The 18,696-nt window shown below is 47.5% G+C and overlaps 1 protein-coding gene across 1 annotated transcript; it reads right to left on the reverse strand.

Moving 5' to 3' along the window:
* Positions 1 to 8: 8 nt before the first annotated feature.
* Positions 9 to 18,413, reverse strand: LOC148063120 (uncharacterized). Its single transcript, XM_087812401.1, has 13 exons — positions 17,738 to 18,413; positions 13,359 to 13,538; positions 12,991 to 13,216; positions 12,728 to 12,923; positions 12,556 to 12,661; positions 12,242 to 12,467; positions 12,072 to 12,154; positions 11,847 to 12,001; positions 11,538 to 11,790; positions 10,165 to 10,345; positions 9,855 to 10,087; positions 580 to 697; positions 9 to 128 (listed from the first exon to the last, which is right to left on the reverse strand). Exons 1-13 carry the CDS (start codon positions 18,411 to 18,413, stop codon positions 95 to 97), a joined length of 2,667 nt encoding a protein of 888 aa, XP_087668527.1. The 3' UTR covers positions 9 to 94.
* Between the last annotated feature and the right edge of the window lie 283 nt (positions 18,414 to 18,696).

The following is an 18,696-nucleotide window of genomic DNA, read 5'->3' on the forward strand; positions in this document are numbered from 1 at the left end:
AAACTCAAACCACTTGTGTTTTAAATGTGAGGGAAACAGGAAGTGACATCAGGAGTGTGGCGCCCTCTCGAGTGCTTCAGTGGAACTGCAGACCTCATGCCGGGGGCCCCTCAGTCCTGTAGGGGGCGCTGATGACACATGTTTGACATGATTATTGACCATTTGATGTCATTGATCAGGTATGAAACTGACGAGTAAATACTGGAGTCATCTGATGTACGTGTGTATATGTACACGTGTACATATATATACTGTTCATACTGTATATATATGTACACGTGTACATATATATACTGTTCATACGGTATATATATGTACACGTGTACATATATATACTGTTCATACTGTATATATATGTACACGTGTACATATATATACTGTTCATACGGTATATATATGTACACGTGTACATATATATACTGTTCATACTGTATATATATGTACACGTGTACATATATATACTGTTCATACGGTATATATATGTACACGTGGATCGACACGTCAGGACGAGCAGCGTATGTGTACATGTGTGTACATACAGGTGTGTGTGTGTAAATGTGTACATACAAGTGTGTGTACCTGCTCTCTGTGTGCGTCTCTTCTCTGCTCACATGTTCTTCAAGAGTCCTTGTTCTCGTGGCTCTGAACTTGTTTCTACTTCCTCTCTGGTTCCAGACGGTCACGGCGACCAGTAGAGCTGCACAACACACGTATATAAACGTGTATAAACACGCGTGTCAGAGTTCACGTATGTATAAACACGCGTGTCAGAGTTCACGTATGTATAAACACACGTGTCAGAGTTCACGTATGTATAAACACGCGTGTCAGAGTTCACGTATGTATAAACACGCGTGTCAGAGTTCACGTGTGTATAAACACACGTGTCAGAGTTCACGTGTGTATAAACACACGTGTCAGAGTTCACGTGTGTATAAACACGCGTGTCAGAGTTCACGTATGTATAAACACGCGTGTCAGAGTTCACGTATGTATAAACACGCGTGTCAGAGTTCACGTATGTATAAACACGCGTGTCAGAGTTCACGTATGTATAAACACGCGTGTCAGAGTTCACGTATGTATAAACACGCGTGTCAGAGTTCACGTATGTATAAACACGCGTGTTAGAGTTCACGTGTGTATAAACACACGTGTCAGAGTTCACGTATGTTTAAACACACGTGTCAGAGTTCACGTATGTATAAACACGCGTGTTAGAGTTCACGTGTGTATAAACACACGTGTCAGAGTTCACGTGTGTATAAACACGCGTGTCAGAGTTCACGTATGTATAAACACACGTGTCAGAGTTCACGTGTGTATAAACACGCGTGTCGGAGTTCACGCGTGTTTATACACACGTGTCGGAGTTCACGTATGTATAAACACGCGTGTCAGAGTTCACGTATGTATAAACACGCGTGTCAGAGTTCACGTATGTATAAACACGCGTGTTAGAGTTCACGTGTGTATAAACACACGTGTCAGAGTTCACGTATGTTTAAACACACGTGTCAGAGTTCACGTATGTATAAACACGCGTGTTAGAGTTCACGTGTGTATAAACACACGTGTCAGAGTTCACGTGTGTATAAACACGCGTGTCAGAGTTCACGTATGTATAAACACGCGTGTCAGAGTTCACGTATGTATAAACACACGTGTCAGAGTTCACGTGTGTATAAACACGCGTGTCGGAGTTCACGCGTGTTTATACACACGTGTCGGAGTTCACGTATGTATAAACACGCGTGTCAGAGTTCACGTATGTATCAACACACGTGTCAGAGTTCACGTATGTATAAACACACGTGTCAGAGTTCACGTGTGTATAAACACGCGTGTCAGAGTTCACGTGTGTATAAACGCGTGTCAGAGTTCACGTATGTTTAAACACACGTGTCAGAGTTCACGTATGTATAAACACGCGTGTCAGAGTTCACGTGTGTATAAACACACGTGTCAGAGTTCACGTGTGTATAAACACGCGTGTCAGAGTTCACGTATGTATAAACACGCGTGTCAGAGTTCACGTATGTATAAACACGTGTGTCAGAGTTCACGTATGTATAAACACACGTGTCAGAGTTCACGTATGTATAAACACGCGTGTCAGAGTTGACATGTGTACTACACGTGTGTCAGAGTTGACATGTGTATAAACACGCGTGTCAGAGTTCACGTATGTATAAACACGCGTGTCAGAGTTCACGTATGTATAAACACGCGTGTCAGAGTTCACGTATGTATAAACACGCGTGTCAGAGTTCACGTATGTATAAACACGCGTGTCAGAGTTCACGTATGTATAAACACACGTGTCAGAGTTCACGTATGTATAAACATGCGTGTCAGAGTTGACATGTGTATAAACACGCGTGTCAGAGTTCACATGTGTATAAACACGTGTGTCAGAATTGACATGTGTTCTACACGCATGTCAGAGTTCACGTATGTATAAAGACAAGTGTCAGAGTTCACGTGTTCTACACACGTGTCAGAGTTGACATGTGTATTAACACGCGTGTCAGAGTTCACGTATGTATAAACACACGTGTCAGAGTTGACATGTGTATAAACACGCATGTCAGAGTTGACATGTGTTCTACACGCGTGTCAGAGTTGACATGTGTATTACACGCGTGTCAGAGTTCACGTATGTATAAACACACGTGTCAGAGTTGACATGTGTATAAACACGCATGTCAGAGTTGACATGTGTTCTACACGCGTGTCAGAGTTCACGTATGTATAAAGACGTGTGTCAGAGTTCACGTGTTCTACACACGTGTCAGAGTTGACATGTGTATAAACACGCGTGTCAGAGTTGACATGTGTTCTACACGCGTGTCAGAGTTGACATGTGTATAAACACGCGTGTCAGAGTTCACGTGTTCTACACACGTGTCAGAGTTGACATGTGTATAAACATGTGTGTCAGAATTGACATGTGTTCTACACGCGTGTCAGAGTTCACGTATGTATAAAGACGTGTGTCAGAGTTCACATGTTCTACACACGTGTCAGAGTTGACATGTGTATTAACACGCATGTCAGAGTTCACGTATGTATAAACACACGTGTCAGAGTTGATATGTGTATAAACACGCATGTCAGAGTTGACATGTGTATAAACACGCGTGTCAGAGTTGACATGTGTATAAACACGCATGTAAGAGTTGACATGTGTATAAACACGCGTGTCAGAGTTCACGTATGTATAAAGACGTGTGTCAGAGTTCACGTGTTCTACACACGTGTCAGAGTTGACATGTGTATAAACACGCGTGTCAGAGTTGACATGTGTTCTACACGCGTGTCAGAGTTGACATGTGTATAAACACGCGTGTCAGAGTTCACGTGTTCTACACACGTGTCAGAGTTGACATGTGTATAAACACGGGTGTCAGAATTGACATGTGTTCTACACGTGTGTCAGAGTTCACATGTTCTTCACACGTGTCAGAGTTGACATGTGTATTAACACGCATGTCAGAGTTCACGTATGTATAAACACACGTGTCAGAGTTGATATGTGTATAAACACGCATGTCAGAGTTCACGTATGTATAAACACGCGTGTCAGAGTTGACATGTGTTCTACACGCGTGTCAGAGTTGACATGTGTATAAACACGCGTGTCAGAGTTCACGTGTTCTACACACGTGTCAGAGTTGACATGTGTATAAACATGTGTGTCAGAATTGACATGTGTTCTACACGCGTGTCAGAGTTCACGTATGTATAAACACACGTGTCAGAGTTCACGTGTGTATAAACACGCGTGTCGGAGTTCACGCGTGTTTATACACACGTGTCGGAGTTCACGTATGTATAAACACGCGTGTCAGAGTTCACGTATGTATCAACACACGTGTCAGAGTTCACGTATGTATAAACACACGTGTCAGAGTTCACGTGTGTATAAACACGCGTGTCAGAGTTCACGTGTGTATAAACGCGTGTCAGAGTTCACGTATGTTTAAACACACGTGTCAGAGTTCACGTATGTATAAACACGCGTGTCAGAGTTCACGTGTGTATAAACACACGTGTCAGAGTTCACGTGTGTATAAACACGCGTGTCAGAGTTCACGTATGTATAAACACGCGTGTCAGAGTTCACGTATGTATAAACACGTGTGTCAGAGTTCACGTATGTATAAACACACGTGTCAGAGTTCACGTATGTATAAACACGCGTGTCAGAGTTGACATGTGTACTACACGTGTGTCAGAGTTGACATGTGTATAAACACGCGTGTCAGAGTTCACGTATGTATAAACACGCGTGTCAGAGTTCACGTATGTATAAACACGCGTGTCAGAGTTCACGTATGTATAAACACGCGTGTCAGAGTTCACGTATGTATAAACACGCGTGTCAGAGTTCACGTATGTATAAACACACGTGTCAGAGTTCACGTATGTATAAACATGCGTGTCAGAGTTGACATGTGTATAAACACGCGTGTCAGAGTTCACATGTGTATAAACACGTGTGTCAGAATTGACATGTGTTCTACACGCATGTCAGAGTTCACGTATGTATAAAGACAAGTGTCAGAGTTCACGTGTTCTACACACGTGTCAGAGTTGACATGTGTATTAACACGCGTGTCAGAGTTCACGTATGTATAAACACACGTGTCAGAGTTGACATGTGTATAAACACGCATGTCAGAGTTGACATGTGTTCTACACGCGTGTCAGAGTTGACATGTGTATTACACGCGTGTCAGAGTTCACGTATGTATAAACACACGTGTCAGAGTTGACATGTGTATAAACACGCATGTCAGAGTTGACATGTGTTCTACACGCGTGTCAGAGTTCACGTATGTATAAAGACGTGTGTCAGAGTTCACGTGTTCTACACACGTGTCAGAGTTGACATGTGTATAAACACGCGTGTCAGAGTTGACATGTGTTCTACACGCGTGTCAGAGTTGACATGTGTATAAACACGCGTGTCAGAGTTCACGTGTTCTACACACGTGTCAGAGTTGACATGTGTATAAACATGTGTGTCAGAATTGACATGTGTTCTACACGCGTGTCAGAGTTCACGTATGTATAAAGACGTGTGTCAGAGTTCACATGTTCTACACACGTGTCAGAGTTGACATGTGTATTAACACGCATGTCAGAGTTCACGTATGTATAAACACACGTGTCAGAGTTGATATGTGTATAAACACGCATGTCAGAGTTGACATGTGTATAAACACGCGTGTCAGAGTTGACATGTGTATAAACACGCATGTAAGAGTTGACATGTGTATAAACACGCGTGTCAGAGTTCACGTATGTATAAAGACGTGTGTCAGAGTTCACGTGTTCTACACACGTGTCAGAGTTGACATGTGTATAAACACGCGTGTCAGAGTTGACATGTGTTCTACACGCGTGTCAGAGTTGACATGTGTATAAACACGCGTGTCAGAGTTCACGTGTTCTACACACGTGTCAGAGTTGACATGTGTATAAACACGGGTGTCAGAATTGACATGTGTTCTACACGTGTGTCAGAGTTCACATGTTCTTCACACGTGTCAGAGTTGACATGTGTATTAACACGCATGTCAGAGTTCACGTATGTATAAACACACGTGTCAGAGTTGATATGTGTATAAACACGCATGTCAGAGTTCACGTATGTATAAACACGCGTGTCAGAGTTGACATGTGTTCTACACGCGTGTCAGAGTTGACATGTGTATAAACACGCGTGTCAGAGTTCACGTGTTCTACACACGTGTCAGAGTTGACATGTGTATAAACATGTGTGTCAGAATTGACATGTGTTCTACACGCGTGTCAGAGTTCACGTATGTATAAAGACGTGTGTCAGAGTTCACATGTTCTACACACGTGTCAGAGTTGACATGTGTATTAACACGCATGTCAGAGTTCACGTATGTATAAACACACGTGTCAGAGTTGATATGTGTATAAACACGCATGTCAGAGTTGACATGTGTATAAACACGCGTGTCAGAGTTGACATGTGTATAAACACGCATGTAAGAGTTGACATGTGTATAAACACGCGTGTCAGAGTTCACGTATGTATAAAGACGTGTGTCAGAGTTCACGTGTTCTACACACGTGTCAGAGTTGACATGTGTATAAACACGCGTGTCAGAGTTGACATGTGTTCTACACGCGTGTCAGAGTTGACATGTGTATAAACACGCGTGTCAGAGTTCACGTGTTCTACACACGTGTCAGAGTTGACATGTGTATAAACACGGGTGTCAGAATTGACATGTGTTCTACACGTGTGTCAGAGTTCACATGTTCTTCACACGTGTCAGAGTTGACATGTGTATTAACACGCATGTCAGAGTTCACGTATGTATAAACACACGTGTCAGAGTTGATATGTGTATAAACACGCATGTCAGAGTTCACGTATGTATAAACACGCGTGTCAGAGTTCACGTATGTATAAACACGCGTGTCAGAGTTGACATGTGTATAAACACGCATGTCAGAGTTGACATGTGTTCTACACGCGTGTCAGAGTTGACATGTGTATTACACGCGTGTCAGAGTTCACGTATGTATAAACACACGTGTCAGAGTTGACATGTGTATAAACACGCATGTCAGAGTTGACATGTGTTCTACACGCGTGTCAGAGTTCACGTATGTATAAAGACGTGTGTCAGAGTTCACGTGTTCTACACACGTGTCAGAGTTGACATGTGTATAAACACGCGTGTCAGAGTTGACATGTGTTCTACACGCGTGTCAGAGTTGACATGTGTATAAACACGCGTGTCAGAGTTCACGTGTTCTACACACGTGTCAGAGTTGACATGTGTATAAACATGTGTGTCAGAATTGACATGTGTTCTACACGCGTGTCAGAGTTCACGTATGTATAAAGACGTGTGTCAGAGTTCACATGTTCTACACACGTGTCAGAGTTGACATGTGTATTAACACGCATGTCAGAGTTCACGTATGTATAAACACACGTGTCAGAGTTGATATGTGTATAAACACGCATGTCAGAGTTGACATGTGTATAAACACGCGTGTCAGAGTTGACATGTGTATAAACACGCATGTAAGAGTTGACATGTGTATAAACACGCGTGTCAGAGTTCACGTATGTATAAAGACGTGTGTCAGAGTTCACGTGTTCTACACACGTGTCAGAGTTGACATGTGTATAAACACGCGTGTCAGAGTTGACATGTGTTCTACACGCGTGTCAGAGTTGACATGTGTATAAACACGCGTGTCAGAGTTCACGTGTTCTACACACGTGTCAGAGTTGACATGTGTATAAACACGGGTGTCAGAATTGACATGTGTTCTACACGTGTGTCAGAGTTCACATGTTCTTCACACGTGTCAGAGTTGACATGTGTATTAACACGCATGTCAGAGTTCACGTATGTATAAACACACGTGTCAGAGTTGATATGTGTATAAACACGCATGTCAGAGTTCACGTATGTATAAACACGCGTGTCAGAGTTCACGTATGTATAAACACGCGTGTCAGAGTTCACGTATGTATAAACACACGTGTCAGAGTTCATGTATGTATAAACACGTGTGTCAGAGTTGACATGTGTACTACACGTGTGTCAGAGTTGACATGTGTATAAACACGCGTGTCAGAGTTCACGTATGTATAAACACGCGTGTCAGAGTTCACGTATGTATAAACATGCGTGTCAGAGTTGACATGTGTATAAACACGCGTGTCAGAGTTCACATGTGTATAAACACGTGTGTCAGAATTGACATGTGTTCTACACGCGTGTCAGAGTTCACGTATGTATAAAGACAAGTGTCAGAGTTCACGTGTTCTACACACGTGTCAGAGTTGACATGTGTATTAACACGCGTGTCAGAGTTCACGTATGTATAAACACACGTGTCAGAGTTGACATGTGTATAAACACGCATGTCAGAGTTGACATGTGTTCTACACGCGTGTCAGAGTTGACATGTGTATTACACGCGTGTCAGAGTTCACGTATGTATAAACACACGTGTCAGAGTTGACATGTGTATAAACACGCATGTCAGAGTTGACATGTGTTCTACACGCGTGTCAGAGTTCACGTATGTATAAAGACGTGTGTCAGAGTTCACGTGTTCTACACACGTGTCAGAGTTGACATGTGTATAAACACGCGTGTCAGAGTTGACATGTGTTCTACACGCGTGTCAGAGTTGACATGTGTATAAACACGCGTGTCAGAGTTCACGTGTTCTACACACGTGTCAGAGTTGACATGTGTATAAACATGTGTGTCAGAATTGACATGTGTTCTACACGCGTGTCAGAGTTCACGTATGTATAAAGACGTGTGTCAGTTGACATGTGAATAAACACGCGTGTCAGAGTTGACATGTGTATAAACACGCATGTAAGAGTTGACATGTGTATAAACACGCGTGTCAGAGTTGACATGTGTATAAACACGCGTGTCAGAGTTGACATGTGTATAAACACGTGTGTCAGAATTGACATGTGTTCTACACGCGTGTCAGAGTTCACGTATGTATAAAGACGTGTGTCAATGTTCACGTGTTCTACACACGTGTCAGAGTTGACATGTGTATTAACACGCGTGTCAGAGTTGACATGTATTCTACACGCGTGTCAGAGTTGACATGTGTATAAACACGCGTGTCAGAGTTGACGTGTGTATAAACACGTGTGTCAGAGTTCACCAGTTCTACACACGTGTCAGAGTTGACATGTGTACTACACGTGTGAGTTGACATGTGTATAAACACGCGTGTCAGAGTTGACGTGTGTATAAACACGCGTGTCAGAGTTGACATGTGTATAAACACGCATGTCAGAGTTGACATGTGTATAAACACGCGTGTCAGAGTTGACATGTGTTCTACACACGTGTCAGAGTTGACATGTGTATAAACACGCGTGTCAGAGTTCACATGTCTATAAACACGTGTCAGAGTTGACATGTGTATAAACACGCGTGTCAGAGTTGACATGTGTACTACACGTGTGTCAGAGTTGACATGTGTATAAACACACGTGTCAGAGTTCACGTATGTATAAACACGCGTGTCAGAGTTGACGTGTGTATAAACACTAGGTCAGAGTTGACATGTGTTCTACACGCGTGTCAGAGTTGACATGTGTATAAACACGTGTGTCAGAGTTGACATGTGTATAAACACGCGTGTCAGAGTTGACATGTGTTCTACACGCGTGTCAGAGTTGACATGTGTATAAACACGCGTGTCAGAGTTGACATGTGTTCTACACGCATGTCAGAGTTGACATGTGTATAAACACGCGTGTCAGAGTTGACATGTGTACTACACGTGTGTCAGAGTTGACATGTGTATAAACACGCGTGTCAGAGTTCACGTATGTATAAACACGCGTGTCAGAGTTCACGTATGTATAAACACAGGTGTCAGAGTTCACGTATGTATAAACACGCGTGTCAGAGTTCACGTATTTATAAACATGCGTGTCAGAGTTGACATGTGTAAAAACACGCGTGTCAGAGTTCACGTGTTCTACACACGTGTCAGAGTTCACATGTGTATAAACACGTGTGTCAGAATTGACATGTGTTCTACACGCGTGTCAGAGTTCACGTATGTATAAAGACATGTGTCAAAGTTGACATGTGTACTACACGTGTGTCAGAGTTGACATGTGTATAAACATGCGTGTCAGAGTTGACATGTGTACTACACGTGTGTCAGAGTTGACATGTGTATAAACACGTGTGTCAGAGTTGACGTGTTCTACACACATGTCAGAGTTGTCATGTGTATAAACACGCGTGTCAGAGTTGACGTGTTCTACACGGTTACGTGCCACTGACCGAAGAACACCAGCAGACTCATGCTGAGCATCAGGATGGAGCTGGGGCTGAGTGACGCCAGGTGACCTTTGACACCCCCCAGCTGGCAGCGTCTCCCTCTGAACCCCTCCACACATCGACACCTGAAGCTGTCGGGAAGCTTCACCACGCACGAGCCGCCATTTTGACAGGGGGCGGAGCTACAAGGAGACGGAGCACAGACCCGCTCGTCCTTCAGCTCACCTGCAGGACACCTGGACACACACACTTATGGACACACACACTCATGTACACACACCTACTGTATATAAACAATTACACACAGACTCACCTGCACAGGGGTTTCCTCCACAGGTCAACGCAGGTCATTGGCGCAGCACAGGGTTGAGACCTGCAGGTGTCGCTGGTGCAGCCTGGTGTGACTCCTCTTTGTTCCAGAACCAGAACCTGATCAGTGTTCAGTCCGTCCAGAGACAGCAACAGACCGTTGACACGAACGTCCTTCACGCATCCTGAAGGAGCAGTGAGTGAGCGTCACGTTACCACGACGATTGCGAGTGAGCGTCACGTTTCCACGACGATTGCGAGTGAGCGTCACGTTTCCATGACGACCGCGAGTGAGCGTCACGTTACCACGACGATTGCGAGTGAGCGTCACGTTTCCACGACGATTGCGAGTGAGCGTCACGTTTCCATGACGACCGCGAGTGAGCGTCACGTTTCCACGACGATTGCGAGTGAGCGTCACGTTACCACGACGATTGCGAGTGAGCATCACGTTTCCACGACGATTGCGAGTGAGCGTCACGTTACCACGACGATTGCGAGTGAGCGTCACGTTTCCACGACGATTGCGAGTGAGCGTCACGTTTCCATGACGACCGCGAGTGAGCGTCACGTTTCCACGACGATTGCGAGTGAGCGTCACGTTTCCACGACGATTGCGAGTGAGCGTCACGTTACCACGACGATTGCGAGTGAGCGTCACGTTTCCACGACGATTGCGAGTGAGCGTCACGTTACCACGACGATTGCGAGTGAGCGTCACGTTTCCATGACGACCGCGAGTGAGCGTCACGTTTCCACGACGATTGCGAGTGAGCGTCACGTTACCACGACGATTGCGAGTGAGCGTCACGTTTCCACGACGATTGCGAGTGAGCGTCACGTTTCCATGACGACCGCGAGTGAGCGTCATGTTTCCATGACGATTGCGAGTGAGCGTCACGTTACCACGACGATTGCGAGTGAGCGTCACGTTTCCACGACGATTGCAAGTGAGCGTCACGTTTCCATGACGATGGCGAGTGAGCGCCACGTTACCACGACGATTGCGAGTGAGCGTCACGTTTCCACGACGATTGCGAGTGAGCGTCACGTTACCACGACGATTGCGAGTGAGCGTCACGTTACCACGACGACCGCGAGTGAGCGTCATGTTTCCACGACGACCGTGAGTGAGCGTCACGTTTCCATGACGACCGCGAGTGAGCGTCACGTTTCCATGACGACCGCGAGTGAGCGTCACATTTCCATGACGACCGCGAGTGAGCAACACGTTTCCATGACGATTGCGAGTGAGCGTCACGTTACCACGACGACCGCGAGTGAGCGTCACATTTCCATGACGACCGCGAGTGAGCAACACGTTTCCATGACGATTGCGAGTGAGCGTCACGTTTCTATGACGACCGCCTCTCTTACCCTGGAAATTGGACCCTGTTCCACCACCGACTGTCACCATGTCCGGGTTAAGGTTGGGTTCTGGCCGGGAGCCGAGGAAAGACTCGACCTCACTCACGCCTCCGTCCAGCTCCACTCGAGCCACGAACAGGTCGTCACGGCGACGCAGGTCGACTTGAACCCAGCGCCCCACGTCTACACGCTGACCCGGGAGATGCATCACATGACTGACCTCTGACCCGTCTAGCAGCAGCACCAGCAGGCCGCTTGAGATCTGGGAGCAGGTCAGAGGTCACGATGTTGAAGGTGACACAAGCAGCAACAATGTACCTGCAGAACCATGCTCTGGCTGGTGTCCCGGGACCTGATGGAGAGCAAGGTTCCGGAGCTGGAGCGGGTCCGCAGCGACATCTGGACGTGGGTCTGATCAGAACTTCTCATGTTGATCAGCTGCAGACGAACGATGCTGCCCGGCCCGAGGTCCACTGGACCGGGAGGAAGAGGACCTTCAGGTTCTGACCCACATCAACACGCTCACCTGTACGCAAGTCACACCTGAGTGAGGGTCTGGCAGGACGTCATCATCGTCTGGGATGTAGGAGTCCTCATCCGGGTCAGAACCCACACCTTTGGACTTCCTGAAGAGACCCAAGAGTGTCAGAACCACAGAAGTGACATCATCACGTTGGTCGTTTCTTAGCCGGGTCAGAACCAAACACACGTACGCTGCTGGGTCGGACACCGGTGCGACTGTGACTCGGACCGAGGCAGAACCGCTGAGCGGTGGAGTCCCGGCGTCCACGGCCAGCACCAGGAAGGCGTAGTCGAGCCGCTCGCCGTCCAGCCGGCGCGTCGCTCGGATCTCGCCGTCCGACGAGATGTTGAAGCGCTCGTCCCGCAGGAAGTACGAGATCTGAGAGTTCTGACCCGAGTCGCAGTCCCGGGCCAGAACTGAGGACGGGTGTTAGCATGTTAGCGTGTTAGCGTGTTAGCGTGTTAGCGTGTTAGCGTGTTAGCGTGTTAGCGTGTAGGGTCGGACCTCGCAGCAGAGGAGACGTCGTGGGCGGCGGCACGTTGAGGCAGGTGTAGGTGCGACGAGAGAACTCAGGTGTGCAGTCGTTCACGTCCGTGATGAACACCTGGACCTGTGGGCGGAGCCATGAAGGTGTGTGTGTGCGTGTGTGTGTGCGTGTGTGTGTGCGTGTGTGTACCTCACAATCACTGCTCAGCCCAGTCTCCGCCTCCAACACTCGGACCTTCAGTGTGTGTTCGTTGTCTCCGCGCTCGTAGTCCACGCCTCGGGTCAAGGTCACGACCCCACTGAGGTCCTGCAGCAGAAGGTCGCTCGGCCCCGAGGAGAAGGAGAGGCTGAGGTTCTGGAAGGAGACGGCCCGGAACACTGCTACACTGCAGCGCCGCACACACACACACACACACTTTAGTTTTCTCTCTCTTGGTGGCGTGTGTGTCTGACCTTTGACCCGGCCTGGTGCTCTCTGGGACGGTGAGGGTGGCTGGAGGCTGCAGGAACTGAGGAGCTCTGAGTCCAGCCAACACTGACACCTGAGCTACTGGACCTTCTCCACCTCCCTGGTCCTGGACCTTCACCTGCAGCAGGTACTCCATGTTCAAGGTCAGAGGGAGACCCGTGGTCCGGACCTCACCTGAGAGCAGGTCCACCTCGAAGCAGCCCCGCCCCCCTGCGGAGACACATCTTCATCATCTTCATCATCGTCATCATCGTCATCATGAGGCTCAGGTGCTCGACGGAAGGGGAGGAGTCTGCAGGTGAGAAGGTGCACGAGGACATAGAGGAGAGACACGTAAAGACCATCTACTCACCGTCCAGCAGCAGGAAGTTGAGAGGCCCAGACGTCACTGCAGCAGGAAGTGAGGTCAGTCGATACACGACAGATCCAGGAGCAGCTTCAGGACTCACGACCGTCAGGTACGGAGACGGAAACATCGTCCACTGGAGGCTCGTCCGGACCAGACTCAACCTGCACAGGTACCACTGCTCACCTGCAGAAGGTGAACAAACTCACCTGAACCACTGATGACAGCGAGAGGTTCAGATCTCAAAGAAATCAAGAGTGAATCTGTTTCAGTTTGTTGCTGAAACGTTTCTCCTCGTGAGATTGACTTGATGATCCGGGATCTGGTGTGAGGTCTTCACTGCGAGGTCTTCACCGCGAGGTCTTCACCGCGAGGTCTTCACCGCGAGGTCTTCACTGCGAGGACGTTCAAGAGGTCTTCACTGCGAGGTCTTCACCGCGAGGAGTTCACTGCGAGGTCTTCACCGCGAGGAGTTCACTGCGAGGTCTTCACCGCGAGGTCTTCACCGCGAGGTCTTCACTGCGAGGTCTTCACCGCGAGGACTTCACTGCGAGGACGTTCAAGAGGTCTTCACTGCGAGGTCTTCACCGCGAGGAGTTCACTGCGAGGACTTCACCGCGAGGTCTTCACCGCGAGGACTTCACTGCGAGGTCTTCACTGCGAGGTCTACACCGCGAGGAGTTCACTGCGAGGACTTCACCGCGAGGACTTCACTGCGAGGACGTTCAAGAGGTCTTCACTGCGAGGTCTTCACCGCGAGGTCTTCACTGCGAGGTCTTCACCGCGAGGACTTCACTGCGAGGTCTTCACTGCGAGGTCTTCACCGCGAGGTCTTCACTGCGAACTTGGTGTTGCTCATCGAACTGCAGGAAGATGTATTTAAAGTAACGAAGAGGATCTGAACAGAAACAAACGAGTCAACGATGATTCTGGGTCAGTGCTGGAGAACCAACCAGTTGGTAGGCAGGTGGACACACAGGTACTCTATGGTGTCAGAAACTGTTTACAAGAAGAAGCTCCAGTACCTTCTTCTCCAGGAGACCAGGATCAAGTGGAGAACATATACTGGTGAGACTGTGAGAGTGAAGAACAACGAACACAGAGTAACTCCTGCTGTACGTTATTGTAGGAACTTCACTAGAACATGGTTAGGAAAGATGAAGCTGGACTTTATTTATGGTGATTGAGGATCTTCATCTTCATCATCTTCATCTTCATCATCTTCATCATCTTCATCATCTTCATCTTCTTCATCATCTTCATCTTCATCATCTTCATCTTCATCATCTTCATCTTCTTCATCATCTTCATCTTGATCTTCATCATCTTCATCTTCATCTTCATCATCATCATCATCTTCATCATCTTCATCTTCATCTTCATCTTCTTCATCATCTTCATCTTCATCTTCTTCATCATCTTCATCTTGATCTTCATCATCTTCATCTTCATCTTCATCATCATCATCATCTTCATCATCTTCATCTTCATCTTCATCTTCTTCATCATCTTCATCTTCATCATCTTCATCTTCTTCATCATCTTCATCTTGATCTTCATCATCTTCATCTTCATCATCTTCATCTTCATCTTCATCATCTTCATCTTCATCTTCATCATCTTGATCTTCATCTTCATCATCTTCATCATCTTCATCATCTTCATCATCATCATTATCTTCATCTTCTTCATCTTCATCATCATCTTCATCATCTTCATCATCTTCATCATCTTCATCATCATCATCATCTTCATCTTCTTCATCTTCATCATCATCATCTTAATCTTCTTCATCTTCAACAGGAGGATCTAAGTAGGTTCAGACTCACATTTTCTGGTCCAGAGAGACACGTGTTGTTAGAAGCATTGATCAGGTGACCTTGACCCACATGATGATTGATCTGGTCTGAAGCTGATCAATCATCATGTAGAGACACACACGTGTTTCTGTCTCTGTGTGTACTTGTGTGTACCTGCGTGTACGTGTGTGTACCTGTGTGTACGTGTGTGTATGTGTGTGTACGTGCGTGTACGTGCGTGTACCTGTGTGTACCAGTGTGTACGTGTGTGTACGTGTGTGTACGTGTGCGTACTTGTGTGTACGTGTGTATGTGTGTGTACCTGTGTGTACGTGTGTGTACTTGTGTGTACGTGTGTGTACGTGTGTGTACGTGTGTGTACGTGTGTATGTGTGTGTACCTGTGTGTACGTGTGTGTACGTGCGTGTACTTGTGTGTACGTGCGTGTACTTGTGTGTATTTGTATGTACGTGTGTAGGTGTGTGTATCTGTGTGTACTTGTGTGTACGTGCGTGTACGTGCGTGTACGTGCGTGTACGTGTGTGTACGTGTGTGTACGTGTGTGTATCTGTGTGTACCTGTGTGTACGTGTGTGTACGTGTGCGTACTTGTGTGTACGTGTGTGTACGTGTGTGTACGTGTGTACGTGTGTGTACCTGTGTGTACGTGCGTGTACTTGTGTGTACGTGCGTGTACTTGTGTGTATTTGTATGTACGTGTGTGTACGTGCGTGTACGTGCGTGTACGTGCGTGTACGTGCGTGTACGTGCGTGTACTTGTGTGTACGTGTGTGTACTTGTGTGTATTTGTATATACGTGTGTACGTGTGTGTATCTGTGTGTACTTGTGTGTACGTGCGTGTACGTGCGTGTACGTGCGTGTACGTGCGTGTACGTGTGTGTACTTATGTGTACGTGCGTGTACTTGTATGTATTTGTATGTACGTGTGTACGTTTGTGTATCTGTGTGTACTTGTGTGTACGTGCGTGTACGTGCGTGTACGTGCGTGTACGTGCGTGTACGTGCGTGTACTTGTGTGTACGTGCGTGTACTTGTGTGTATTTGTATGTACGTGTGTACGTGTGTGTATCTGTGTGTACTTGTGTGTACGTGCGTGTACGTGCGTGTACCTTTGTGTACATGTGTGTACGTGCGTGTACTTGTGTGTATTTGTATGTACGTGTGTACGTGTGTGTATCTGTGTGTACTTGTGTGTACGTGCGTGTACGTGCGTGTACCTGTGTGTACGTGCGTGTACGTGCGTGTACGTGCGTGTACGTGCGTGTACTTGCGTGTACGTGCGTGTACTTGCGTGTACGTGCGTGTACGTGTGTGTACGTGTGTGTATCTGTGTGTACTTGTGTGTACGTGCGTGTACGTGCGTGTACCTGTGTGTACGTGCGTGTACGTGTGTGTATCTGTGTGTACTTGTGTGTACGTGCGTGTACGTGTGTGTATCTGTGTGTACGTGCGTGTACGTGTGTGTATCTGTGTGTACTTGTGTGTACGTGCGTGTACGTGTGTGTATCTGTGTGTACTTGTGTGTACGTGCGTGTACGTGTGTGTATCTGTGTGTACTTGTGTGTACGTGCGTGTACCTGTGTGTATCTGTGTGTACTTGTGTGTACGTGCGTGTACCTGTGTGTATCTGTGTGTACGTGTGTGTACGTGTGTGTACGTGTGTGTATCTGTGTGTACTTGTGTGTACGTGCGTGTACCTGTGTGTACGTGGGTGTACGTGCGTGTACCTGTGTGTATCTGTGTGTACTTGTGTGTACGTGCGTGTACGTGCGTGTACTTGTGTGTACGTGTGTGTACGTGTGTGTATGTGTGTGTACTTGTGTGTACTTGTGTGTACCTGTGTGTACGCGCGTGTACCTGTGTGTACGTGCGTGTACATGCGTGTACGTGCGTGTACGTGCGTGTACGTGCGTGTACGTGCGTGTACGTGCGTGTACGTGCGTGTACGTGCGTGTACGTGCGTGTACGTGTGTGTACGTGCGTGTACTTGTGTGTACGTGCGTGTACGTGTGTGTACGTGCGTGTACGTGTGTGTACGTGTGTGTACGTGTTTGTACGTGTGTACGTGTGTGTATGTGTGTGTATGTGTGTGTACTTGTGTGTATGTGCGTGTACTTGTGTGTACGTGTGTGTACGTGCGTGTACGTGCGTGTACTTGTGTGTACGTGCGTGTACTTGTGTGTACGTGTGTGTACGTGTGTGTATGTGTGTGTACTTGTGTGTACGTGCGTGTACTTGTGTGTACTTGTGTGTACGTGCGTGTACGTGCGTGTACGTGCGTGTACTTGTGTGTACGTGTGTGTACGTGTGTGTATGTGTGTGTACTTGTGTGTACTTGTGTGTACCTGTGTGTACGTGTGTGTACTTGTGTGTACTTGTGTGTACCTGTGTGTACGTGTGTGTACTTGTGTGTACGTGTGTGTACCTGTGTGTACGTGTGTGTACCTGTGTGTACGTGTGTGTATGTGTGTGTACTTGTGTGTACGTGTGTGTACCTGTGTGTACGTGTGTGTACCTGTGTGTACGTGTGTGTATGTGTGTGTACTTGTGTGTACTTGTGTGTACCTGAGATCTTCTGGACCTTCAGTAGAACTTCTTCTGGTTCTTCAAGTCTTCGCGTCAGGAACACGCGCCCCGTGTTCGGCTCCACTTGTACTGGGTCAGACTGTGACGTCATCAGCTCGAACCGTCGGCGCTCGAACCTTTGATCCGGAACTGTGAACACGAGGTCACCGGCGCGCGCGTGCTCCGCGACTATGACCGTGTAGGTGAGGTCAGAGGTCAGCGCGCGGGACCTCCGCCGCGGCGCCGCGAGCCTCAGCAGGTGACACACCTGAAGGACCCCCCGCCGCGAGCCCTCGAGCCTCACCTGCCCGCGCGCCCAGTGCACCTGCGCCAGGTGAGCGCGAGGAGGCGCCAAATAAAGCACGTGAGCGTCATCGCTCCGGATCCTGCAGGTGAACGGTGTCACGCGCTGCACCTGGACAGGTGTGCTCACGCACCACAGCTGCAACTTCTCCATCAAATCCCGGTCCAGAGGTCCAGTCCAGTCCAGAACCACGTGGTTGTCTGTCACGTGTCTTCCCGCCACACCTGCCGCCACACCTGCCGCCACACCTGCCGCCACACCTGCCGCCACACCTGCCGCCACCTCTGCGCATGCTCCGGCCAGCAGCGTCGCGCGCGTCCCTGCAGGTGGGACCAGAACCGAGCAGACCCAGAAGACCACGAGCCGAACCATGGCGAGCCGCAGCAGAACACGTGACTCGCAGAACTCAAGTCACTCAACCACAACAGCCCCGCCCACCTCTGACGTCACGGCATCAGCGGTGGAGGATGACAGAATGTTGTCATGACAACATGAAAACTTCTAATAACACAATATATTAAAATTGTGCAACAAAAGTTCAACGAATGAAACAAAGATTCATTATTTAAATAAACTTTTATTTTTATCATTATTTTCGTCTTTTAACAACAAATTTACAACAACAATAAGTTTTTATGGATGTTTGTGTTTTTCT

Source organism: Callionymus lyra, chromosome 17 (assembly GCF_982586985.1).
Source record: "Callionymus lyra chromosome 17, fCalLyr1.hap1.1, whole genome shotgun sequence".
Taxonomy (NCBI): Eukaryota; Metazoa; Chordata; class Actinopteri; order Syngnathiformes; family Callionymidae; genus Callionymus; species Callionymus lyra.